General features: G+C 36.4%; 1 protein-coding gene across 1 annotated transcript; it reads right to left on the bottom strand.

The window, feature by feature from the left end:
• Positions 1-5398: 5398 nt before the first annotated feature.
• On the bottom strand, positions 5399-27894 carry RCHY1 (ring finger and CHY zinc finger domain containing 1). Its single transcript, XM_035004796.1, has 9 exons — positions 27680-27894; positions 22365-22484; positions 22015-22130; positions 12002-12080; positions 9997-10041; positions 9144-9202; positions 9029-9055; positions 7564-7684; positions 5399-6076 (listed from the first exon to the last, which is right to left on the bottom strand). The coding sequence occupies exons 1-9, from the start codon at positions 27767-27769 to the stop codon at positions 5948-5950; spliced, it is 786 nt and encodes a 261-aa protein (XP_034860687.1). The 5' UTR covers positions 27770-27894; the 3' UTR covers positions 5399-5947.
• Position 27895: the final 1 nt, after the last annotated feature.

Here is a 27895-nt window from a genome sequence, read left to right as displayed (position 1 = left end):
AAAATGACAGATGGGAAGGGGGTCTTGCTGGTGCCACAGTTCACACCATCCCTGAAGGTCAGGCCAATTTTACAGTCTGTACCAGAAAGAGGTTATTCATCTCATCCTCTGCAAATTACATTCAGCCCACAGGGGTTCACCGGATCCAGATTATCTTCCATCCAAAGAATGCCAGGAACTAGGGCTGCCTCAGGGTCTCTGAAGGAGGATTTCTCTGTATTCTTGCCTCAGCTACACAATTCTGCCCCCTTTGGAAATATTAGGAAGAAAGCCTCCATCCCTCCCTCCACGGCTTCCCCATTCACCCCACCCCACCAGAGGAGAGTCACCTGATAATGTTAAGATCTGAGAAAAAGCCATTGCACCTGCGTGGTCTAAGCCCTTTCTAGGGCTCTAGCCTTGCCCCAGGCAGCTGCAATATTTAGAACTCACTGCTCCTCTCCCTAGGACAGAGCCTCCTCTGGAGAGGGACGCCTGTAGCCTGTGACCTTATGGGTAAACTCAACTGAGAACAAGGAAGAGCAAGCTCAGTTCGGCCTGGTTCCAAGCCACAATCCCCTTTCCAGCTTTAGCAGCAATATCTGACTCCCATATTTACTTCTCAATTGATTTAAAACTTGATTCAGAACTCTGGAGGAATATAACCCTTTAAAACTTTAAGAGAAAGCACAGATCATATGAAGTTCAATGTCAGACACTGTACGAGACGCTCTAAAGGAAACGAATTCGACAAGGGACATTAACATGTAAATAATCTAAGCAAGGCAGACTGGAACAAATGCCAACCAGAGATTTCAAGCAAATGTTGTTGTGATGCCAAGTGGGAGGTGCGGAGAAGGGGGTAGGGACAGCAGCCCAGGGCATTCAGGGCTGGGTTTCTAAAAGTCCTTTGATGGATGTTGTAACCAGGCCCTGGAAGAAGACCCAGAACCATCCCTGCCTTTCAAGGTTCTTCACGTGCCAGCAGGCAGGCTTAATTCCTCAAGGTCCCCACACACTTGAGGATGAGGAGCCAATGGCCAAGCCCCACCTAAACCCACTCTACCAGCAATGGTTGCAGTTCCAGGAGCCTCTAGACAGGCTAAAGAGCAGTTTACCATACTTAGCTCTTTCTGAATTCTGACTCCAGAAAAACAGAACATGTGCACATGAGACGAGGAAAAGGACAAAGGGTGAAAATAGGACAGAAGTTGGAAGCAGTTTGCTGATTAAGTTTTGACTCCAATTTGAATATATGTTGTGTCTAGGGGGAAAAAGTGCAACCAGCCTGAAGCTTTGATCTTGATCAGAGGTTTACAAGAGTAGATGGTTGGCATGCCTAAGCAACATCATCTGGGCAGGGGCAATCCTTAATGAACTGAGGAGTGACAGGCGTCCCACCAGGGACCCACCATACCACGTACCACAGACTGAGCCTCTGTTAATTGACATCCATAGGAATCAAAGTTTAAATGCCTATTCTTAAAATAGAAGGCATACAAGTCACAAGTTTATGCGCACCTCCCAAAGATCCTATTTTTGTGGTCCCTGTGTGGCAGAACCAAGCCAAAAAGTTGTCCTGAAAAGGTTGGTTCTCAGGACTCCCTCCTTATTAAGCCACTGAACAGTCAGGTTAGAATTCAGCCAAGGCACTCCTGAAGCGCGTTCTGTCGGTCACACATTGGCCTCCCCCAGGCGAGGAACAATTCAAGGTCATTTACTGTCTTGCTCATTCTTTTTATAATCCAGCTCTACATACTGTGTCTGGCACAAAACCAGTGCAAAATAATTTTTGTTAAATGAGATAAATGAACAGATGGACCTAACAACCAGATTCCAACATGACTTGATTTCTGTCTTCTAGTTTGAGAAAGGTATACCAGCACACTTCAATCAGTATGTTCCAGTGTTAAATACTTGGGGGATAGGGAAGTCTCAACCAATTTTTGTATATTTGTGTACACACACTTCTATCAGATTCTTATGTATGATGAAAACTTAGGAAAAAGATTTTAACCTCACTAGAAATTCAACAAATTCTTCTGAGCAAGATATGAGATGAAAACCCTATCACTGTCCTCAGAATGTAATACTCTTTCTCTCACCCTGACCCTGATCAGTTCATTGCTTCCTGTTTTGTCTTGCACGAATCAACTGCTAGAAAGCTTTCAGTAGCTTTAGTTGTACCCCCACCCAACTTTATAAACTGTTTTATAAACTGAAGCTTTATAAACTGTTTCATAAACAATGTTGAAATGAGGGGAAAAGAAAAAACTGAACTATAATAAAGGAAATGCTAAGTACTTTAAAACTGGTAAAAAGTGCTTATTGTTTAGAAGAGAGAGAGATTACAAAAGAATTTTGGACATTAATTAGCATTCATGGAAAAAGTAAACTTTGAGCTGGACTATGAAGCAGCAACAGGCCTTTGACAACTACATTTTTCGAAGAATGATTGTTCCGTGAAGGAACCATATGCACAAAGGAGCAAAAATTCAGAGGCTGTGTATTTTAAAAATATATGTAAATGAATAATGAAAAATAAAACTGAAAAGATAAAATTGGAACAATATTGTAAAGATTTCAAAGTAAAGAATCTGGGCTTAATCAAATGAACATTAGGAAACTTGTACATTACTTTGGCCTAGACTGTAACGAGTCTAAGTTTAGGAAAAGTAATCTGGCAGGATGGATAAATAAGGGGAGACAAAGTGAAATTCGGATGTAAGATAACCAGGTAGGTGTAAGACTATTAAGGGACTGAAAAGGGTGTGTGAGAACAAATGAAAAAAGTAGACCTGCCCAAAGGTGGCATATAATCTAAAGGATTAATTGGACAAACAGAAGGAAAAAAATACACATGAAAATGACAGTAAGAAACAAGTCCACTTAGTAAGACATAGATTCAGTGACTATAAGGCAAACAGCAAAAAGTTTTAAGAGAATTTAAGCAGAGATGATTAAAGAAATGGAATAAAGAATGAACATCATTTCAAATTAATTGATTTCAAATTAATTTATTCACTACTGACCACCTATTAAGTGCCAGGCACTTATAAAATAGGATCTTGGCTCCACAGTACTCACATTCATTTTGATTCATGACCGAAACTTGAAAAAAATTAAATGAAAATTAAACATGCATACATTATAAAAATGTTTTAGTGGAAAAAAGCTTGGTTTTAAAATCTATGATGCCATAAGCATTCTTCAAACACGAGCACAAGTTAGTATCATACAGAGCTCCCTGTACTAGTTAAGATTCTAAAAGCTACAAGAGATAAAAACAACTTCATACATATTCTTGAGTGATAAAAGGAACCAAATGAGTTTCTGTGCACCAAGAAATTCATAAACGTATTGAATTATGGGCTTTTAAAATAAGTACACACTATATATAAATTCTGTGGCAGGGCAACCTTATTTCAGGGATGAGTCTGCTATACCTTATTTCATGGACAATTCTAACATACTTAAAATCAGACTAAGGGTTTAACATTTCTCTAAGCTTTTCTAGTTTCTAAACAGAAAAAGAAAAAACAATGAAGTTATCTGTTAAAATGTTAACATGGAAAATGTTAACCTCTGGAAGATGAGATTTTGAGTTTTTCACCTTTTCTTACATATTTCCTACAATAGGTATTTTTGAAATCAGAAAAAGCCAAAAAAAATTGATTACCCATTTTAAGTATTACATACTGAATGCTAAGGAGCTTCGAATTGTGAATGAAAACTGTAGGATTTTAAACATGAATTAACATGCCATGGACAAATCTTTGAAGAAATCCTGAGTACTACAGCCTAGAGACTTCATGGGCATCTGAAAACTGCTTCACGCACATGACTGGATGTAAACAAGCGGTTACATATAAATCCTGCATTATTTTGGACAAATATGGATCCTGAGTTGAAGATTCATGTAATCAGATTTTGAATTAAAGTATCTAAAAATGGACAGTCTATCAAATCATGAGCTCCTCCATGTAGAGGACTTAGCTATTACACAAGTAGTTGAACAAAATGGAAGTCTGAGTGAAAGGCAGGGTGCTACAGGGTGTTTGGGGTCACAGACCTAATCTGATTCCCAGCTCCCAACATTTAATAACGATCATTTACTCAAGCAGGTCATTTAACCTCTGAACCTCAGCTTTCTCATCTATAAATTGAAGACAACACTTACCCTACAGAATTATGATGATCAATACTAATGCATAAGCCTGGCACATAGCAGATGCTCAAAACATGAAGCTTGGTTACTTTTATACACTCACTCCTACTCAAGATCCAATGATTCTGTGATTAAAAGCAACAGGATTTAAATTAGTTTAACATGGTGAGATAACAGAATTAAAAAGTAGTACGTCTGGAAAATTAGTCTTTCCTTATCTGTATACTGACCGCTAACACCTGGCACGAGAACACATCAGCATTGCTGCTCTGCCTGGGCCAAGGAAACCGACACAGGGAGAGAACACAAGAAGAGCAGAAGACAGAAGACAGGAAGGCAGAAGAGAATAAAGATCTGGGCCCAAAACTGGAAATCAATACTACTGCCTTTATCCAGGTAAACAGATTTCAACAGAAGAAATAAATGTACCAGAAATGTTAGGATTTCTAGTTTTAAGACAAACTTTATTTGCAGGGGACTCAACTAGCTCAAAATTACAAAACTGGTGTTCAATAAATACCCATCAACTGATATGTACACATTTTACTTCCTAACCTAAAGCTCTTTATAAAACAGGCTAAGTTGGAGACTGGAATACTACTGTAAAAGCTGTACGATCATCAAAGCATTTTTGTGTATTTTGTTCCTGAATTAAGAGGTATATTTAATTCCATTACATGAGCCCAAAAAAGTATTATAAAATCAGAGATCTTACCAGGAATATTCCATGCCCCTTTCACTCATCCATACCTACTCTCAAGCACTTCGGAAAGAAAGAATCCACCCATTTACACCAAAGACAACCACTTCATGCATAAAAAAGGCAAGGAAAAGGCTAGTCATGAGGCAAATGAGGAATGAGGCAACACCATGAGGGCAGGGACTTTTGTCTATATTGTTCACTGTTGTCTCCATAGCCATCTAGAACCTTACCCAGCACATAGTAGTTGCTCACTAAATACTTGCTGACCGAATGAATGAATTATTCCTTGAAGAAATAACTTTGGGAAACCAAACCAAAATTATTTTCAGTGTTGTTTTTCTTAAGGCTTGGAAGAGTTCTATTTTTTTTTTTCCCCAACTACACTAACGGAAGAATACTTCAAAAGAAAAAAAAAAAGAGGTTTTCTATAGAAATATATATGCACACATATACATGCATGCTTATTCGTATTTATAGAGAAATACATATGACTATATTGCCCAAGTTGAGCCAAAAATAGATAACCCTGAAAAAAACTTCCCATAAAACACTGTTTCAATATAATTTTATTAACAGTTATTACATCAAAATTCACATTTACAGGATCCAAAGGACTGTCTTAGAAAATTCTAAAGTATGCGCAGTAAGATTTCAACAGTAAGACAGAACATATTCTCATTATAGCACAGCCCTTAAAAAGTCAAGAATAATACTGAGAAATAAGTGCAGTTCTATCAAGAACTTTAGAAATGAACTCTTCGTGCATAGTGTCACTTAAAGCAAAGTCCCAAGGAAGTATAATATACTTCTATGGATGTGAATTTCAGTGGCAAACATCATTGGCTTCCAAACAACTGACACTAAAGGAATTTCCAATCAAAACACAAGCACAGTGGCTTTCGTCCAATATAAAGCTATGATAATTCTATAAAGAGACCCTGAATCCTTAAGTACATGTAATATGATTTTATGTTGTGACACTAGTACAAAACACATCAACTCTAATGCATAGTTTCGGACACATTATGACAACAGAATACTAAAGATAGCCTTTTTCTAGATCAGAAAATGCTGTTTTCCAGTGTAGTATACACTGGTCATTGCTGATCTAGTGAAATTCTACATCCTCCAGCTTGAGCAGTATTGTAGGATTCACAAATATTACATTTCATGCCTAATATATGGAACTGGACTGTAGATCGCCCATTGCAATCATTGCAGAGAATCTGAAAAGTGAAGAGATGAATTCAAATTAAGTATATTAAACCTTATAGATGGAAAATGGCATTGTCTGCTCAAAACAATTCCTCAAAAATCATACCGAAGAACTGAAACACATATAGCTAAGTCTAAACATTTCCCTAAATAGAAATGCCTTTTATTTGTTTTCTGAAAACTCTCAGAGACTATTAAGGTAACTTTGAATTTAGAAGATGAAAGTGTAGATTTGAGTCAAGAAGTCTTATTTTAAGACTGTTCCCAAATAGTATAAATAGTACTGAGCACAAAATCTAACATAGGCATAATCTGATTGACACCTATACTTAGAATTCAAAATAACATACATGATTTATTTTTCCTTGACACCTGCAAATTATCTTAGTTAATAAAACAAATCTTTACATAATTTTAATATTTTTGCTCATTCTTTAAGTTTAATATACTAAGTTCTTAATGCCTCAGGAATGAATCAAAGTCCAAAAAAGTATTTCCTAATTTAATAAAAAGAACCTTTTGGCATATCCCCAAAATGACAATTAGATGTCACTTGGGAATTAATCTCTTCTAGTACTGAGATCCCGAAAAATAAAAAAGGGGTTAACCTGAAAATAAATCAATGCATTACTATGTGAGAAAAGCATTAGCTTTAGAAGTCATACCCATAATAAATAGAAAACTTCCAAATTTGCTCAAAATTATAATCTGGAAAATTAAAAATACAATCTGAATGTAGAAAGATTAGTGATTGCCTAGAGCTAGGGGATTGGGGAATGGCTGCTAATGCGTATGGGATTTCTTTTGGGGCCAATAAAAATATCCTAAAACTGATGGTGGTGATGTCTGCACAACTCCAAGAATATACTAAATAGCACTAAACTGTACACTTTAAATAGACAAGTTACATGGCATATAAATTTTATCTCAATAAAGCTGTTATTTGAAAAAATTATCTACACGGAACATAGCACACTGAAGCCTATAGTAAAACATCACATAATTATCAATTAGTATTCTAAAAGTGATCCTTCATTGACCTTACTAGCAATTCAATTATCCACATGAATAAAAAGGGTAATGAACATTAAAAAAACAAATGTTTTTTTAATCATCAAATCAACAAATATGTATGCCTGAAATAAAATTTAAAATAATTACAAATAAAACATAATTAAAATAAAACATCAGACCAGTAATTCACCTCCACTCAGTTCCATTACTGACTGGCTCTGACGAGAAAGGTGTAAATAATTCAGAATAAAGTTTTTGCCTGCCATCTAGTGTTGGGAAGAATTGCATAAAGGTATTCTTAGTATTTTTTTGGTCTGGTCCTGAATTCAAAGTAACTAAAATCAATTTTTGGTCCTTTCCATTAATCATCACATTGGTGTCTATGCCAAAGCAGTATTTTTTAGACAGATTTGAGCAAAAAGGCAAAAATAAACAAGAACATCAACCAGGAACCTAAAAAGTTCTAAGCACGAATTATACTCACATCCACAGTCATGTTCTGATACTCTGATGGCATAGGAGTCTGTGCTACCTCATCATCCAGCTGTCTCCAGTACCGAGTCATATCTAAAGCAGAGTGCATACATAATGGACACCTGTAGCCTCTAGAAGAGATAGAAAGGTTATTTTCCAAACATTAAACAAGGAGTGGATCAACTCAGGTATACAAGATGATGCATGCTAACTGGTACATAAACCATCCAAAACAGAGCATTATTCTGTATTTCAAGATGACCTGTTACAAACCTGGGAACTTTTACACTATAGTTTCTAATTAAATCCTGTAACCTATGGTATTTTTTACACCTTCTTCTTTTTCCTCAGTTCTCTAAAGTGGGAAGGAATTCGCATTCTTCGTAGAATTTATTTAATATATTTTTTATATGAAGTTTTTTTTTAAAGATTTTATTTATTTATTTGACAGAGAGAGATAGCAAGAGCAGGAACACAAGCAGGGGAAGTGGGAGAAGGAGAAGCAGGCTTTCCGGCAAGCCAGGAGCCCAATGTGGGACTTGATCCCAGGACCCTGGGATCATGACCTGAGCTGAAGGCAGATGCTTAACGACTGAGCCACCCAGGCACCCCTTATATGAAGTTTTTTATTTTAAGTAATCTCACACCCAACATGCGGCTCAAACTCACAACCCAAGGCCAAGAGTCATATGTTCTTCCAACTGAGTGAGCCAGGCACCCCTATATTTAATATATTTTAAAAACCTGTTCATCATGGAACACTACATCAAAAACTAATGACGTAATATATGGTGACTAACATAATAAAATAAAATTAATTAAAAAAAAAACACCTGTTCAGCTCCTTTTTTTAGCTAAATAACCTCAATTTCTTAATATATTCAGGCAATTCAGATTGTATCATTTTCTTTCTAAAAATTCTGAAGAATTCCCTTCTATCTGGCTCTTAAATTAAAAGTTCTACTTACGAATTTGCAGGACCAAAATACATTTACACAGTCTCTTATCTCCTATTTTCATTTCATTTTAACATCCTTCCCCCACAATAAAGTCTCTGCTTTAGATAATCTTGTTACCAGCTTTCTTTGCAGATGATTATCCGGGCCAATATAATGCTTTAACAGAATTTTGAGCAACATGCCTCAGCATTTTTACAGTGCTATGGATTGCCTTTGGCAGAGCCTGCACCCCTGGTAAGCACAGCCAGAAAAGAAGAGGTAGCTCTTGTGAGTTGTGGGATGAAATTAGGCATAATATAAGCATGGGGACAAAGATGCAGTCCTATATCCACAAGACGCTCTGCCCAATTTAACACTATTCATTCACCCTACCCATCTCAAGATAAATATCTGCCATGCCAGTAAGATGTATCAGCAATGTTAGCCCACTTCCACACCCCACACCAAAAAAAAAAAAAAAAAAAAAAATCAGACATCTTACAATTATAACTTCTAAAAATCCCATCAAACACTCACTCTTTCAACATTTCTTCATAACACGTTCTGAAAAAAATATATGACACTATTTTAGTAAAGCAAAAAGCATCTCCACTATTTTCAAACACTTCTGAGGAAAAAAGAATTACTTTACCTATGTAAAAGATGTCCACATGGCAAGACATGAGCAACAACACGGGATGTGTGAATGTCCTATAAAGGAAATAAATGTTAGTGTTTGCATGAAGACAATATAAATATCCAAGTACTTTAAATTCAAGAGGGAATATTTCCAAAAAAATGAAATCTTGCCATTTGCAACGATGTGGATGGAACTAGAGGGTATTATGCTAAGTGAAATAATCAATCAGAGAAAGACAATTATCATATGATCTCACAGATATGTGGAATTTGAGAAACAAGGCAGAGGATCATAGGGGAAGAGAAGAAAAAATGAAACAAGACGAAACCAGAGAGGGAGACAAACCATAAGAGACTCTTCAATCACAGGAAACAAACTGGAGGGGAGAAGGGTGGAGGGACGGGGTAACTGGGTGATGGACATTGGAGAGGGTATGTGATGTAATGAGCACTGGGTATTATATAAGATGAATCACAGACCTGTACCCCTGAAACAAATAATACATTATATGTTAATTAATTGAATTTAAATTTTTAAAAAATTTAATCTCAAAAGATGGAATGTTTTAAAGTTAGTAACGCCTCACAAATTTGCTACTCCCGAATTTATTTTAATATTTTAAGTAGCCTCCACGCCCAACATGGGGCTTAAACTCACGACCCTGATATCAAGACTTGCATCTCCACAGACTGAGCCAGCCAGGCACCCCTTTATTGCAATTTCAACATGACTTTTGCTAAGAAAATATTAGTTCTCTCTCTTTAGATGTCCTCAGGTTTTCTGGAGAATAAATGGATTGTAACTAAAAAAAAAAAAAAGAGAGAGAGAGGGAATATTTCCAAAGCAAATAACATTTTAAGCTTACCTCCAAACATATTGGACAATTCTGCCGGGAAACATTTTCAATACACTGTTTAAAAGAGAAACTCAAGTTACTAAAAGCTTAACTAGATGGAAATGACAGTACATATTAATAAAAACCAGTGATAACGAAAACAATGATGCTAACTTACGAAAGATAATAATTAACATTAACACATGTCTCTTATATGTCAGATAGGAACTGAACAGTTAACTCACACAACTATTTCAGGCTTTGCACATTACTTGAAACAATGAAATTACTCAAGAAATTATCTGCATTTTACAAGTAAGGAAAATCAGTGAATCGAGATTTACCAAAGATGCAGAGGTAATAACGTTTGGAATCTTTTCAGCTTGTATGTGTTTTGTTCCAAAGCTACTTAAGGATATCGACAATGATAACGGTTCATGTTACTGAAGTTTACTACATGCCATATATTAAGTACATTACCTGCATTAGCTCAATCAGGTCCCACAACTATAAATGCAGGTACAATTATTACCCCATTTTACAGATGAGGTATTTGAGGCCTAGAAAAGCTCAGTAACTTCAAATGCAGTGGAACTGCATTTGAGCTCCAATAGGCTGCCTCCAGTGCCAGAGCTCTTAACTTGGTAAGACAGGGTGATTAAATGCGGGAAGGTAAGGGGAAGCACCAAGCCATAAATGATGCCCAGGTTTTTTAAGTGAGCACCTGAGTATATGATAGGACCATTTACTAAAATACAGACAATAAAAAAATAACTGACAAAGATACCGTAAGAGAAAATGTGCATATAGTTTTTGAAAGACCACACAGCTATCACCCTCCAAACTCAAGCCTATAAAACCAAACTCAATCTTTTAATTCCAGCAAATTCACTGTCCATTAATCAATTACTTAAAGCAAGGGCTAAAAACCTTAAGAGTCATCTTTACTCAGCCCCATTCTTTTTCCCTTCTACCTTGTCACCATATCCCAAATGCTCATTATTCAATTTCTCTTAACACTTGACTATTTTAGGCCAGCATCTATTTAAAAATCCTCATTAATGTTACCTGTATCAAATTAAAATAAAAAATTTAACTGAAAAAAATCCTCATTACTCTCTCTAATCTCTGATGTTTTTTAGATTTTTTCTAAATAATGAAAAATAATTTTAAAGGGCCTGGTATCATGTTATAATTAATAGATCCAAAATTTAAAATATTTCTAACTATGAAAGGAAATATAAAAATATTTTCTGAATTTTCTTGAAGTGCTGTTACATTGCTATTGCTTCTTTATTATGCTATTTTAGTTATTCTTTTTTTTTATGACTTCTTATTTATTTATTTGACAGAGAGCGAGAAAGCACAAGCAGGGGGAGTGGCAGGAGAGGGAGAAGCAGGCTCCCCAATGAGCAAGGAGCCCCATGCGGGGCTCGATCCCAGGATCCTGGGATCATGACCTGAGCCAAAGGCAGATGCTTAACTGACTGAGCCACCCAGGCACCCCTCATTTTTAGTTATTCTTAAAACCAGTACCAATGAGATGAATCCATAAACCTACTTAGAAGTTGTCAACATTATGCTAATAACTGATATAAGGATTCTTAGACCCTATGGGGCACCTGGGTGGCTCAGTCAGTTAAGCAGCCAACTCGTGATTTCGGCTCAGGTCATGATCTCAGGGTCCTGGCATCAAGCCCCACATCGAGCCCCATGTCAAGCCCTGTGCTCAGCATAGAGTCTACTTGAAATTCTCCGCCTCCTTTTACCCCTCCCCCTGCTTGTGTGCTCTTTAAATCTTAAAAAAAAAAAAAAAAGTGTTCATATACACTATACAGAAGAAAAAGAATTGTAGATCAGATATTCTGAGGCATAGGTCTTAGAACACCTACTTAATAATGCTCAAAAATAAAAAGCAACATAGTTGTACTTGGTAATATCTGAAAATTAGCATGCTTCCAAACATATTAGGATTTAAGCTGGTTTTCAAACACAGTATTAATACTTCTTAAATTATGCAAAATTAATTATATACCTTGTGCTTTCCTTGGAGATTCATAGCTAGGCATAAGTTACATTTCAAACAATGGAAAAAGTCTTCCTTTGGACCAATCCTAAAAATATATGTGAAAGCCAAAAAATTAGGTTCATTTTTACTACAATGGCAATTTACTCATTTTTATGTTAAGTTTAGTTTCACTGTAAAGTTAGTTCAAATCACAATGACTAACATGGGGTAAACCCCCACCTCCCCAATATCCACTCCCCAAATGTAAGCACTATGAACAGAATGGTATCTATCCACGTTTTTTCTATAAAAGTATATACACAACACATATACACACACACACACCCTTTGGGTTTTATTTTTTACATAAATGGATTCTTTCTATATATCCTGTTCTGTGACTTTTTTTCACTGAACAACATATCCTGAAGATTATTCTGTCTATATAGAACCACTTCATTCTTCTTCATAATTACATAATATTACATGGTATGGACAGATCATAATTTTTAAAAGTATTCCCATATATAATTTACTACCTTGAGTTAATACAATGATATAAAAAAATATGCTTATACAGGGATGCCTGGGTGGTTCAGTCAGTTAAGCGTCTGCCTTCAGCTCAGGTCATGATCCCAGGGTCCTGGGACTGAGTCCTGCATCAGGCTCCCTGCTCAGTGGGGAGCCTGCTTCTCCCTCTCCCTCTGCCCCTGCTTGTGCGCACTCTCTCTCTCTGACAAATAAAAATAAAATCAATCAGTCAATATGCTTATACAGACATCACTTAGCCCATCTGTTGATAATTTTTATAAGATGCCTAAAACTGAAACTATGGGATCAGAGGGTATTACACATCACTGGTTTTGATACTGACAAACTGACCTCCAAAAAGACAATACTAAATTATGCTCCCGCTAACAATGTGTGACAACACCTATGTTCCCCACACCGTAGTGAACACTGGTTACCTAGATGATAGACAAATAAAAGGCGTCATTTTAATTTGCATTTCTCAGGTTATGAGACAGGAAATATATTTTAATGTTTATGAACTATATGGATTTCTACTGTGGATTGTTCATGTATGCTCTGTTCATTCTAGGGTATCTTTTACCATTTTAAAACAACTGTTTATATATCCTGAATATTAATCTTTTTCATTTGTATATTTACCATATCCTGGTATGTCACATCTTTCTTGATTTATATATTTTGTCATACAGCCATTTTAATTCCTATGTACTAAAAGCCACTGATATTTTCTTTTATGGCTTATGCTTCTGCCTCTTGTTTAGGAAAGACTTTTGAAACCTATAGGTTATAAATATATGTATACCTCTAATACTTATGATTTTTAATTTTTATATTTTTCTTTCATCCATTTCAAATGTATTATGCATAATAAAGACAAGATAGCTAGTTGTTCCCAAATTTTTATTATTCCTTTCTTTCACCACAACAAAACACTTAGCTAGGCACAAGGGTGTCCTGAATAAAGACTATTTGCAACTTCTCTGGAAGTTGTGAACAAAAAAGATAGTGAAAATTTTGTGTCATGCCCTTAAAAAGGAAAGCTCAACAAACCCTAAACACAAGCAATATGAAAAAAACCCTATCATGGAACATCATAATCAAACTGCTCAAAACCAAAGATAAAATCTTAAAAGCAGCCAGAAAAAAAAAAAAGGCCTGTACAGAGGAACAAAGATAAGGATGACACCAGACTCCTTACTGCAAACAATGCATAATATATTGTACAGAATACAGTAGAGGAACATCTTTAAAGTATTGAAAGAAAAAACTGTCAGCTTAGAATTCTGTATCCAACAAAATATCTTTCAAAAATGAAAGCAAAATAAAGATGTTTCTAACATACAAAAGCTAGAACAATTCATTACCAGGAGATGCTGTTTAAACAAATCAGTCAATTTGGCATCAGTACTTGGAAGTCACAGTTAGAGGTGATCTGGCAGGCTCTGCAGCTCTCAAACTTCACCCCAACGCACAGTAAATCCTTTTACATCCTAACCCAGTTCTCCCTTCCCCTCTCACACATATATACACATACTCAAAATGCTAATAAAAGTTCCACATAACAATACTTATCCTTACCATGTATTTATCTATTTTTTAGTATTTTTTTAATGGTGGCAGGACTCACTAGATTCGCTTCAATTTAAAATTCACTACTCTATATAATACATCCTCTTTACTTCCATCCTCAATTCCAGTCTCTACCTCCACCTCCACTGTCCCTCACTCCGTTCTTTTACTGCCTTCTCTCAGGCTTGGTTATTTATTTACACCCGGGACCATTCTGATCTATTCAGCCTTGGCCTATCTCTGTTAAAACTTTACTCAAACTTTCCTAAAATTAAGACCACTCTAATCCGTATAATCTGACAAACACTATAGTAATGACTGCTTTTTAAGCCTATTCTTTCACAAACAGAATATAAATTTAAGAACCAGAATCATGCCTTCTATCCAGTCGTGCTCAATACATAACAAAGATTTGTCTGATGCTTATTTAATAACCTGCAGAAATGTGAAAACACACACTTCCTTAAAGTATCATTTTATCAGATGTTTTATTTCCCCACTGTAGTTACAAATTTATATAACTTTTTCAATTTTAAAAGTAATACTCATTCATTATTTAAAATGTGTAAAACCAGGGCACCAGGGTGACTCAGTTAAGTGTCTGCCTTCAGCTCAGGCGATGATCCCAGAATCCTGGGATCAAGCCCCACATGGGGCTCCCTGCTCAGAGAAGCGTCTGCTTCTCCCTTCCCACCACTCGTGCGGCATGCCTGCTCTCTCTCTCTCTCTCTCAAATAAGACCTTAAAAAAAAAAAAAAAGTGTAAAACCCAGAAGAACATGAACCAACAAATATACCAACAAATACCAAATTTAATCATGATCCCACCACTCATTGGTAACTACTGCTACTATTTTGGTATGTATGATATCCTGACAGACATTTTGTACCAATCATTCTCTCAATCCCTAAATATTATTTAAGAACTTACTTTTAATATGGGTTTGTAAATTTAACAATTTTCCAAGATACAGGCTGGTTCTCATTTTTCATTATTATATTTTTGTTATATCGGTACAAGACATAACACGATATATTCTACACATAATTCTTGGTACATATCTCAACTTCCTTGGGATAATCTAAAAATGGAATTATACAAAGGGCTGAAACATTTCTTAAGATCAGAAATCAGAACACCAAAACCACATCTGCCATATCATACTCTCATAAGTATCCTGGTGCTTATTTTATAACAATAAGAAATTATATTTCCCCATTTAAAAAAAAAAGAAAAAAGCTCATTCCAGTACATTTCAGGAAGGATGTATGCACCCACTGCCAAAAAATTCAGTGTCTGCCTGAACACTGTCTGCCTCTAATTAAAGAAAAACTGAAACCCTATCTTTAGGGCACATCACACTTGGAGAGACTTACTATCATAGTCAAAAGATTATCTAACTATCATGGAGCTATTTTAAAATATAAAATCAGGAATAACATATTACTAAACTCTGTTAAGAAGCACTGACTTCCTTATAGTGATTATTGCCTAAAGATAACAATTTTCAAGCCCAGAGACCAGAGTCAAGCTTAGAGGTGTTTTAAGTACCAAGCACCAGTAGGAGAAATCTGATCACCTTTACCTTGCAGATGTTTAATGGACTAAAAGCAATAACTAGCAATAACTAACTATATTTCATAATATAGTTAAGACAAAAAACCTGTCTTTAATATCCAAAAAAGGACTCACTGTAAAAGAGTATCAAAGAAGATTCAACTACAAAATAAGAAGACTGATATTTTAGCAAAAATATAATAATTCATGCATTCAAATGATTTTTTTAAATGTCATCATGACAGGGTAGTTTCCAACAACACTGCTATTGCAAAAACATTTTTTAACTTTAACTCTTTTGATATTTTTATTGTTTAAAAAAATTGTCATTATCTGATGGCCATGTCATTTCTTTTTTTTTTTTTTTTAAGATTTTATTTGACAGAGAGAGAGAACACAAGTAGGCAGAGTGGCAGGCAGAGGGAAAGGGAGAAGCAGGCTCTCTGCTGAGCAGGAAGCCGGATGTGGGGCTCGATCCCAAGACCCCAGGATCATGCCCTGAGCCAAAGGCAGCGGCTTAACCGACTGAGCCACCCAGGTGCCCCTGGCCATGTCACTTCTGACTAAACACAGTATTTGCCAATCTTATTTAATGAAAGATTTTGCTCCCAATGTCTTTTTCTTTTTTGGAGTGGGAGGGGGAACTGGAGAGTGGCAGAGGGAGAAAGAGAATCTTAAGACAGCTCCACACCCAGCATGGAGACTGACTCAAGGCTTGATCTCACAGCCCTGAGCTGAAATCAAGAGGTGGATGCCTGGGGTGCCTGGGTGGCTCAGATGGTTGAGCGTCTGCCTTCGGCTCAGGTCATGATCCCAGGGTCCTGAAATCGAGCCCCACATCGGGCTCCCTGCTTGGCAGGGAGCCTGCTTCTCCCTCTCCCTCTACTGCTCCCCCTGCTTGTGCTCCCTCGCTGTCAAATAAATAAAATCTTAAAAAAAAAAAAAAAAAAAAGAGGTGGATGCTTAACCAAATGAGCCACCCAGGCACCCCTACTCCCAACATCTCTTAGCAAGTTTTAAAAAAATAAAAATGAATACCTCTGAAAATCCCCAAGGGGAGTGAATTTTCAGTGTGCCATAGACACTCTGAAGAACTGTAAAAAGACATTCCAAAGATTTTTGAACAATGACAATAGACATAATGCTACCTAAAATACCTACCTGAAGTGATCATAATCATGTCTATAACACATACCCTAGATGAATGGCCCCACAAGAAAATGAATGAACAATGTATTTTTTTTAAGATTTACTTATTTTTATTTGAGAGAGAGCGAGAGAGCAAGCGAGTGTGGGGGGAGGTGCAGAGGAAGAGGGAGAGAGAGAATAACCAGCAGACTCCCGCTAAGCATGGAGCCTGACGCAGGACTCGATCTCCTGACCCTGAGATCATGACCTGAGCCAAAATCAAGAGTTGGATGTTCAACCAACTGAGCCACCCAGGTGCCCCTGAACAATGTATTTCTAAGGAAAAAAAAAAATGGATTCCTCACCTAGTTATTTAATAGGAGGGACTTCAATTCACAGTATTTTATTACATGAAACCAGACCATCCCATTTTGCTCAAAGGATCTAACAGCATTCTTCCATCTTCTATGATGTTTACACACCAAAATTTACTTGGTATGGCTCCTAAATGGAGAAATGTTGAAAGGGAAGTATGTGTATAAACTATGTGGAAGAGGGGCATGTGGGTGGCTCAGTCCATTAAGCGCCTGCCTTCAGCTCAGGTCATGGTACCGGGGTCCTGCGATCAAGCCCCTCATCAGGCTCCCAGCTCAGCAAGGAATCTGCTTCTCCCTCTCCCTTTGCCCCTCCTCCCACTTGTGCTCTCTCTCTTGCTCACTCTCTCAAATAAATAAAAATCTTAAAAAAAAAAAAAAAGTATCTTGAAGAAAACAGATGATGTAAAAATTGAAAAAATTTACAGGATTGACCATCCTAAATAAGGTGTTTATAAATCTAAAAATAAAAAATATTTTGTTATATTGAAACTAAAAAGTCACCTTTAAATACAATTACGAGCTCTCAAAGGTTTCAAAAACATTGAATTTGACAATGCATAGACAGAAGTAATGATAAGCCAGAATCTATTAGTGATGTATTTGAGATCTGGAATCAATATTATATTTTGATGGTATGAGTGCAGGAACTGAATAAATTTACAGGACTGTAAATTAATTACAAGCTAGAACCTACTAGAATTGTATCTAAAACCTGGAATCAGTTATTAACAAGATGGACATGTGCCAGACATTCAAAGGATATTGTCAAATGTCGTACATATCCCTTTAGAACTAGAAAAATGTGGAATCAAAATTTAGATTTGCAACATTTAAATTCTTATTAAAATTTCTAATGAAGTTGTTTTTCACTGCCTTTATTCTTCTGTCATTCACAATAAATATATAAATTATATAAATAAAAAATATTGTTATTTGTAAAAGGATTTAAAAATAGATGTTAAATGTTGATGACAAATTTTCTTCATATACAGACAGAAATCATAACACCAAAAACATTGTGCTAAAGATACACAACCTACACATTACTAAGTACCTACTGTATACATGGCACTCCCAGGTATACAAATTTAAAGTCTGAAAATACCTTGATCTCACGAAGCTTAATATTTACCAGGTAGAGGAATTTAAAAATTTGAAAACATCTTAATTTCATGAAGCTTAATATATACAGGGTAAGATGAAATGTCTATTCTGCAGTCTCAACAACTTGAAAGTCAATAAATTAAACATAAAATGTATTGATTCCTTTGTTATAATAGTGGTAATTAAAAACTGTGTGCAGATCTGACATAAAAAATAACTCAGTACAAAGTGAAAATGAATTGGAGCTCATGAATCAAATAGGATGAACCCTAGAAACGAAGTTCTGTTAAAAAAAAATAGACAAATATATAGAACATGAGTTTAAAAATAAGCAAACCTAAACATGTATTGTAAACTTCCACTCCACAAAGATAAAGTAGCTTGTATAGGATCAAAGCTCCCACTGACAACTACAGAGGCTAGATTCAAAAAAAAACAAACAAGCTACTTAATAGCAGTAAAGAACAACTAAGGGCTTAAAGGGTCAATACCCTAGAGAGAAGGGAAATACCCTGAGGCAAAGCCAACATTCCCTGCTTCTTCCTCCTTAGGGAACTTGCAGTCCCTACACTATTCTATAAGAAGCTAAGCAGTAAGCAGTAGGTAAGAGGATAGGAAACCAAGTAAACCCTCTGGCAATTTCTCTGCTAGGAAGGCAAAAAACTGAAGGCCAGGTCCCACCACAAGAGATGCCCTGGTAAACACCCCTGGCTTTAAGTCAAGCCCCCTGAGGAACCATGTACTAGGAGCCTGAGTGTTAGGGAAAACAAAATAGAAGAGGACTTAATAAATGAAACTTGGCCTCTAATCATCTCAATCTTTAATTGGATCAATGGGATCTGTCTCTAATTAACTGCCTGCCAAAAGAAAATCTCTTTGGAAAAAATTAGCATCCAGAGCTTATACAATTTTGTCCAACAACCAACTAAAAAAAAATACGAAGCATGCCAAAAGGCAAGACTAAAGAACCAAACACCAAAGGAAAAAATATATAGAAATCAGAACTGACCCACAGATAATGAAGATAGTGGATTTCTCAGACACTGCCTTTAAATTACCAGTGATTAATATGTTGAAGGAAAAAAAAAAAAAGGTGAAGAATTTCACCTAAAAAATGGAAGGTACAGAGAGTGGGGGAGGATTAAATGTAAACTCTATAATTTTAAGAAGAAAAAAAAAAAAAAACCTAAAATGAAAAACTCAATAGATTAAATAGAAGATTCAACACAGTACGAGAGACCTGGAAGATAAATCAGTAGGAACTATGCAATTTAAGCATGAAGGGGTGGGGGGGAAGATAAATACAGAAAAAAAAAAACTTAAGAGACATATGGGACACAGTGAAAAGGTCTATACCTAAAGTCTCAGAAGAGGCAAAAGCCAGGGGCAGAAATACTGTCTGAAGAGATATTGGCCAAGAATATTTCAAAACTGACAGAAAACATCAAGCCACGGATTCAAGAAATTCTACAAACTGCAAGCTGGATAAGTATTTCACAAACCTGTACACATCATGGAAAAACTGCTAAAAACCAATGACTTGAAAACATCGAGAGAGGGATAAAAGACAGAATATCTTCAAAGAAGCAGTAATAATCCTGTTAGGTGACTCTAAAACAGAAACCATGGCACCAGAGTATCTTTAAAATGCTAAAAGTATTTCTATACCTAAAAAAAGATAAAAATCTTAAAAATGAAGGCAAATAAAGACATTTTCAAAAGAGACCAAAAAACTGACAGAATTTGTCACCAGCAGAGCCTCACTAAAATAATGAAAATAATTCTTTAATTATGTTATGTTAATCACCATACATCATTAGTTTTTGATGTAGTGTTCCATGATTCATTGTTTGTGCATAACATCTAGTGCTCCATGCAGAACATGCCCTCTTTAATACCCATCACCAGGCTAACCCAACCCCCCACTCTCCTCCCCTCTAGAACCCTCAGTTTGTTTTTCAGAGTCCATCGTCTCTCATGGTTCATCTCCCCCTCCGATTTCCCCCCCTTCATTCTTCCCCTCCTGCCATCTTCTTAATGGAAAGAATTCTTGAAACTGAAGGAAAATAATCCTGAAGACAAAGGAAATGCAGAAAGGCAAGAGGAACAGAAATGGTAAATATGTAGGTAAATCTAAGAGAATATTGGCTGTTCAAAACAATGTCTGTAGAGTTTAAAATATACAGATTAAAAAACATGACAACAATTGCATGTAAATCCTCTTAGATAAGGTTCTTGCACTGCCCAGAAATAATAAATACATTACTTCAGTAAACCAAGGATGTATGTTATAATTTCCAAGATAACTGCTAAGAGAATAATAGAATGTATCTCTAACAAGTTTATAGAGAATAAAAACAAAATAGAAAAATTGCTGATTAATCCAAAAGAAGGCAAGCAAGGAGAAAAAAGGACAAATAGACAAATACTAAGGGAAAAGAAAATACTAAAATTGTAGATTGAGTTGGAAAATTGTACACTGTAGAGTTATATATGTATATTTATACAATTATATTAATAAGTAGACTAAATATGCTAATTAAAAGACAAGAGTTTTCATCAAACTCCATTAAAAAAAATCAACTATATTCTACTTACAAGATAAATGCCTTAAATATAAGTATACAGAATGTTTGGAATAAAAAAAGGGATAGATACACATGCAAAAACTAATCAAATGAAAGCTGATCTAGATATAGTAGCTCTTAAGACAGGAAATATTGCTAAAGATAAAAAGAGACATTTTATAATGATAAATGGGTCAGTCATAAAGGAATATAGAACAATTCTATGTAAACACCTAATGATATTGCCTTAAAATATATAAAAACACAAAATATAGAAAAACACAAAAAAGCATATACTATATGATCCCATTTACAAAAGCTCAGGAGAGTGGTTACCTTTGGACTAGTGTATTGACTTGAAGGGGGCATAAGAGAGGCTACTACATTGATATAAACATTCCACTCTTTGATCTGGGTGGTGATTAAAAGAATGTTTTCCTAAGTAAATTCATAAGATACTTTATGATTTCTGCATCTTTTGGAATGTTTGTTATCCTTCCTTAAAAACAAATTACAGAAAAGCTAGAAAGTGATTTAAAATATTCAAGACTGGTTATCTCCAATGGGAAAGAGGAGAAATGACTAACGTGGAACACTTGGAGCTTCAACAGTATTGGTAACATTCTATTTCTTGAACTGAATGACTTATTGTATTAGTATACTTTATAACATGTTACATATGTGCTTTTGAATATATATTACTTCAGAATTTTTAGAAAAAAAAAATTCCTATATATGGCATGTCGAGAACAGCTTATCAGTGAGAGACTGGACTGTAGGTTATTTTTATTCTTTCTTTTTCCAATTTTTACAAAATCAGCCTATACTTTGAGAATTTTTTTTAAAAACTAATTTTTAAAAAAGAAAAGTCCACCTTAATTTTCCACTTCAGTTGCCAACAAAACACTTCAAAAGCATATTTTATATCCAAACGTTAGAATTTTAAATAGCTACACAATAACTGATGGGCTAATTAAATTATTACTACAAAAGAGGCATGAAAATTTTTTTTAGAGTAACGGAAATGTTTATCTTGATCAGGTTGGTAGTAACACAGTTATATATATTCGTCACACTAAACTGGACACTTAAAATGAATGCATTTTATTAGATACAAATTATATCCCAACAAAGTTGATTTTAAAAACTATTATTGCCCAGGTAAATTAAAAGTAATTAGAAAAGAACATTTTACATACAGTACCTACAAATTCCACAGTTTTCACAATGATACTGCTTCTTGTCTTTGTCAAAGAGATGGCATATACTGCAATAATATTCCCCAAACAATGTGCTACATTCTTCGCAAGTCTGTTGGGCCTAAAACAGACACATGTAATTAAAAATTAGATTAAATTTACCAAAACATTTTGTATTATTATTTGAATATCCACAATTTATGTTACAATATATGCAGATTTTTACAAGGTTTTAAACATTTAAATCAAAGATATTGCTTAGAGTTAAAGAAGTCTTACTTGCAATACTCGATTAAATTTTGTAAACCACCTTAACATTTTTTAAAAAGAAAATAGAAATGTGATAAAATCTTACGTGTTGAATTTTTTCACAGTTTATGCACTGCACTTCCTTTACTTTAAAGCGATCTAGCTGATGATCTTCATTGTTATCATGACACAACCGACAAGTATAAAGTTTGTCACAGCAAGGTGCCTAATGCCCAGGGGGAAAAAGAGGTATAAGAAGAGAAAAACAAGTTTACAAGTTTACAATGCAAAAAAAAATTTTCTTCCTCCTCCTTCTGGAACAAAGTCAAAGAATACAACCAATGGATGAGTTTGTAAACTGATCCTAAACATAACTTTTCACTGTTTCTTAGCATATTTTAATTATTCCCCCACAATATCTATGTCTTTATCAAGCTAAACATAATCTAGTCCTTAAAGACTAAAGAATTATGAAAAATGGACATCCTCAGACAGAAGAACTAATCCCACAACACCCTAAACTCATCCTCAGCCTAAATGGCAGGCAGGCAACTTCTTCTGAGACATTTCCAGATAAATTCATTTACCTACTTCAACACTTAAACATTAACTATAATAAAGATTATATTTTAATTCACTTGTAATTATTAATCATCAACTATATCCTTGATATTTTAGAGGATACAATAAGTGTAAGAAGAGATAGTCTTTGTTTTGAAGAGTGGCAGACTACCAAAATCTTTTCTCTCCTTCCTGGACACATGATTGCCCAGCTATACTACAGTTCCCAGCCTTCTTTGATTTCAGCTGTGGCCAAATGACTAAGTTCTTACCAAAATTACCTCAATTGTGACTAAGTTCGGAAGAAATCAGTGCCACTCCTGGGCCTGAGTATTAAGAAACTGGGCATGCCTCCTCCTCCACGCTCCCTTTCCCCTTTCCATCAGACGAAACCTGGACATGGCAGCAACCCAGCTGATGACTGAATTCCCTAAAACATGGCAAAATAATACAATGGGAAAAACTTGTCCCTGGAGTGATCATGTGGGTCAGCCTCATCACCAAACTGGGTAATTCACCTTGAAATTGTTAGGTGGGAAAAAATAAACTCTTAATTCTTTAACCCACATTACTGTTGGCTTTTCTGTTACCCTTAGTAACTTAGCCTTATCCTACCTAGTACATCAAGAAGTTTCCAAGCCAGTAAGTTAACCCAGTACTTTCCAGTATACTGTGACCTTCCAGATCCACTCATTTTTGAAAATTTCTGATGATTTACTACAACACAGCTCATTCCTTAAAGATTTTAATGCTCAACTGGTACCCTTTCTCTCCCAATACTACTCTTGTCCTAAATCTTAGTGATCTGCACATCCATCATGATGGATACTCTGAACTCTGAACTCTCAATTCCTTGACTTTCTTTCTTCCAATGGTCTTGTCCTCCAACCCTCCTCAGCCACATATTCTCACAGTCATACCACAGAACAGTAGTTCTCAAATGTTTTGGTCTCAGGACCCCTTTACACTCTTAAAAATTGTTGAGGATCTCAAAGAGCTTTTGATTATGTGAATTATCTCTACTGACACCATACTATAAAATAAAACTGTAAGTTTTTAAAAATATTACTTCTTTTAAAAATAACAGTAACGAACCCATTACATGTTAACGTAAATGACATATTTTAATGAAAAATAACTAGTTTCCCCCAAAATAGCTGGATTCTCATTTCTGCTTCAAATTCTGTATTCAATCAGTTTAGTTGAAGTATATGAAGAAACTCTGTACTCCCACAAATATATAGTTGGAAAAAGGAGGAGTATTTTAATAGACTTTACAGAGAATTATGGATACTCTTCTCTGATACTACACCAAAACTCAACAACTCTAGTTGTAACATGGGCTCTGAAATTGTATCGGTGAACTTTTCTCCCTCTGTTACATCAAAATCCATTGCTCTATCTTGTACTTTGAATCAATCTTTTACCCACACATTAGTCATTTGGAAAATACCAGTTCACTGAGTTCTATACCTCTTCCAAATGTTCACACATTTTACAAGCAATATAAAAAAATCCTATTTGTTAACATCACTACCGATCTCATCAGCAAAGTCTTTAGGTACTGGGACCCTTTTAAGCTCACAGAGGCTTATATAAGTGTTTCAAAATTCTAATTTTTTTTTTAAAGATTTTATTTATTTGACAGAGAGAGACACAGCGAGAGGGAACACAAGCAGAGGGGAGTGGGAGAGGGAGAAGCAGGCCTCCTGTCGAGCAGGGAGCCCGATGTGGGGCTCGATCCCAGGACCGAGTTCATGACCTGAGCCTAAGGCAGACGCTTAATGACTGAGCCACTCAGGCGCCCCTCAAAATTCTAATTTTTATGTGAAAGCTTGAATTTACCACTGTCGATTGTTTTCCTTGTAATGACAGTTTCTTTTCAACAGTTCACTTTTCAAGAAAGTGTCCACCAAATACACAAGTCTGAATAATCAGATTTCAAGTAAAAACTGTTATACGAGAAACTAGTTCAGTTCACAATCCAACTGCATAAGAACTTTCCTCACAATGACCGTTTAATTTTAGTATGCAAAAGTGCTTGACGAAAACATCCCATTTCATCAAACATGTAAAAAGACACGTATTCAAGAGTTGAGATTTTATAAAATTAGTATTTTATTGCTTTAATTTTATCAATGACATTCTTAAGTGAGACTTTTTTTTAAAAAAACTATAGGTGTAGTACAGGTCAGATGCCAGCAGTTTTAATAACTGCTTTTGCACACACTGAAAAAGACAACATCTTAGTATCAGAAAGTAGTTTTGACTCCAAGGATCCCCCGAAAGGGCCTCAGGAATCACCAAGGGGGTCCATTCACCACATTTTGAGAACCACTGCTCTAAAACAAGAACTGAATCCTGTTTATATCATAATTTCAAGCATGAAATTCTCTAACCACTACCTCCTCTTTCCAACTCACTTCAATGTTTCCCTTGCACATACTCTAGTTCCTTCCTTCTCTCTCCCTCTACATACTCTCCTAACCAAAACCCCAAATCTGGTTAAATCCAATTTTCTCCTATATAAGGAATATCCAGATATAGCTGAAGAAAAACACACTGTTCTCACTTCTAAGTCATGATTACTAATAAAAAGTGGGTTTTTATTCATTTCCCTAGTCGATTCCCTCACTCTTCTACAGTCTAGGACCTAAAATCTAGATGATTATTTCACATTACTTCACATATTCTCTCTTTAAACCTTTAAACCTTTTCCTCCACCCTTACACTCCGCTCATAATCTTGATTATTAAAATAGAAATAATCAAAGAGGGGCGCCTGCGTGGCTCAGTCATTAAGCGTCTGCCTTCGGCTCAGATCAAGATCCCTGGGTCCTAGGATCGAGCCCCACATCAGGCTCCCTGCTCAGCGGGAGCAGGGAGCCTGCTTCTCCCTCTCCCACTCCCCCTGCTTGTGTTCCTTCTCTCACTGTCTGTCAAATAAATAAAATTTAAAAAAAAAATAGAAATAATCAAATAAAACATTTTCTCACAAACTCTATCAACCTACTTGCAAATGTACCTAATACTTGGTCTTCCCTTCTGTTATGTTTTTCTCTAAGGCCAACTGCCCCACTTGTGCACTGGATCCCATCTTTGATTATTCAAGAGCAGTAAATGCTCCTGCAGTTTTTCCTTTCCCTCCTGCATTATAAAAAATGTTATCATTTCATGGGATGCCTGGGTGGCTCAGTCAGTTAAGCATCTGCCTTCAGCTCAGGTCATGATCCCAGAGTCCTGGGATCAAGCCCCACATCCGGCTCCTTGCTGAGCAGGGAGCCTGCTTCTCCCTCTGCCTGCAGCTCCCGCTGCTTGTGCACTCACACTCTCTCTCTGACAAATAAATAAGTAAAATGTTTTCACTTCACTGGGTCATTTCCAATATGCAAACATGCTGCAATACCTCCCATTTTAAAGGGAAAAAAATCTCATGATCCCACATCGCTCAGCAACCACAGACTCTTTTTTTTTGCTCTCTTTCACAACATAACTCCAAGAATTGTCTATGAAGGCTATTTCCAGTTTCACTATTCTCATTCTCTCAAATCCACTCCAATCAGGCTCTGTCCCAATCTCTCCACTGAAACTTCTCTTGTCAAGATCACAAGTGACCTCCTCACCAAATTTCAAAGTCAATTTTCAGTTCTTATCTTACTCAAACAGCAGCATTTGATTTAGTTGATTACTTCCTCCTCAAAATTCTTCACTTGGCTTCTGGTATTTAAGGAAGAAGGAGGGGGAAGGCAAAAAAGTATTTGATACTCAGGGTCAAGCATCTCAGCGCTATGAAACACAGACATATTTATGTGGTTTCTTGGGGGAAAGGGCCAACATGCTGAATTCAGTTCTAGTCATCAAGTTACAAAGAGTAACAGTACATATCCGTGGAAATGGAATCAGAAGGATAGCATTCGATTTGCTTACACAACACTTGGTGAACAACTAACTTTGAAAGAGCTTCACCCAGTGCACTGAAGGAATGTTCACCAAGCCTGGCCTACAAGAAGGCTCTAAATTGTCCTTTCAAGCCTCATACTTTTTTTTTTTTTTTTAATGAAACAGGAACTTCTATCACCTCTATTTTACAAATGGAGCACTTGCTCAAAAGCACGGATCTATCAAGGGTCAGAGCTAGATTTGGGGGCAGGGCTGTGGGACGCCAAAGCTCAAACTTTCTAAGTAAAATCTTTAAACTGCTTTTTGCAGCAGCAACAACAAAAATCAGGCAACTTTAATTGAATGGGTGCCAATTTTAAAAGTTCTAGATTGACTAGCAATTTTCCTCAAAGTAAACAACAAAAATAACATATGCATAGTGGGCACTTTCCTACACATAATCTATTTAATGGCAATTACACGGCTGTCTTTCTATTTCACAGAAACATTTTCTTGGCAGGCTTAGGCATATCCACTGACTCTAAAATGAAGCTGGCAAGCTGTAAAAGTTACTACAGGAGCTGAATTCGTATTCCGATTCTCCACTTACTTATCCCTCTTCCATTATTTCACCACACACCTGGAAGTCACCCTGGCGAAAAGCCAGCTCAGGCCCGGGGCTGCCTCAGTCTACTTATAGTAGCAAAAGACTTAAATAAACCCATTGATGAAGTGACTGATGTGCACGCCCAGACCCTTCCCAAGCAGAGAGCTTTGCTTACAAAGTGTTAAACAGGAGAAAAGGTGGGGCCTGTGGTGGCCTTGCCAAAACGTTCTCCACGGCAGGAACCCAATTCGAGATGGAGAAGGTACCCTGACAAACGGCTTAGCCTCTAACTTAAGCCCAAACCTAACCGCCTTGCCCACTCCGCCCCCGCCCGGCCCGGCGGAAGCCTGTAAAGGAAGAGCCCATTGAAGTCACCTTCAGGAGACATCCTCTGTCATAGTGCTCGCAGCCCCGCCGCCCTTGCTTTTGGCCGCGGGCGCCATCTTCCCACGCCGAAGCCGCCATCTCCTCCACCTCCCCACAAACTCCACAGACCCTTCCCCCAGAATGAAAACCTCGCCCAGAGTAGCGTCACTAGCACACCCCCTCCCGGCCACAGCAGCCAGCCGAGCTGATATGGCGGCTGAGCAC

Source organism: Mirounga leonina, unplaced genomic scaffold (assembly GCF_011800145.1).
Source record: "Mirounga leonina isolate KUSES-001 unplaced genomic scaffold, KU_Mleo_1.0 Mir_129, whole genome shotgun sequence".
NCBI lineage: Eukaryota > Metazoa > Chordata > Mammalia > Carnivora > Phocidae > Mirounga > Mirounga leonina.
This window is presented reverse-complemented; position numbering and strand designations above follow the sequence as displayed.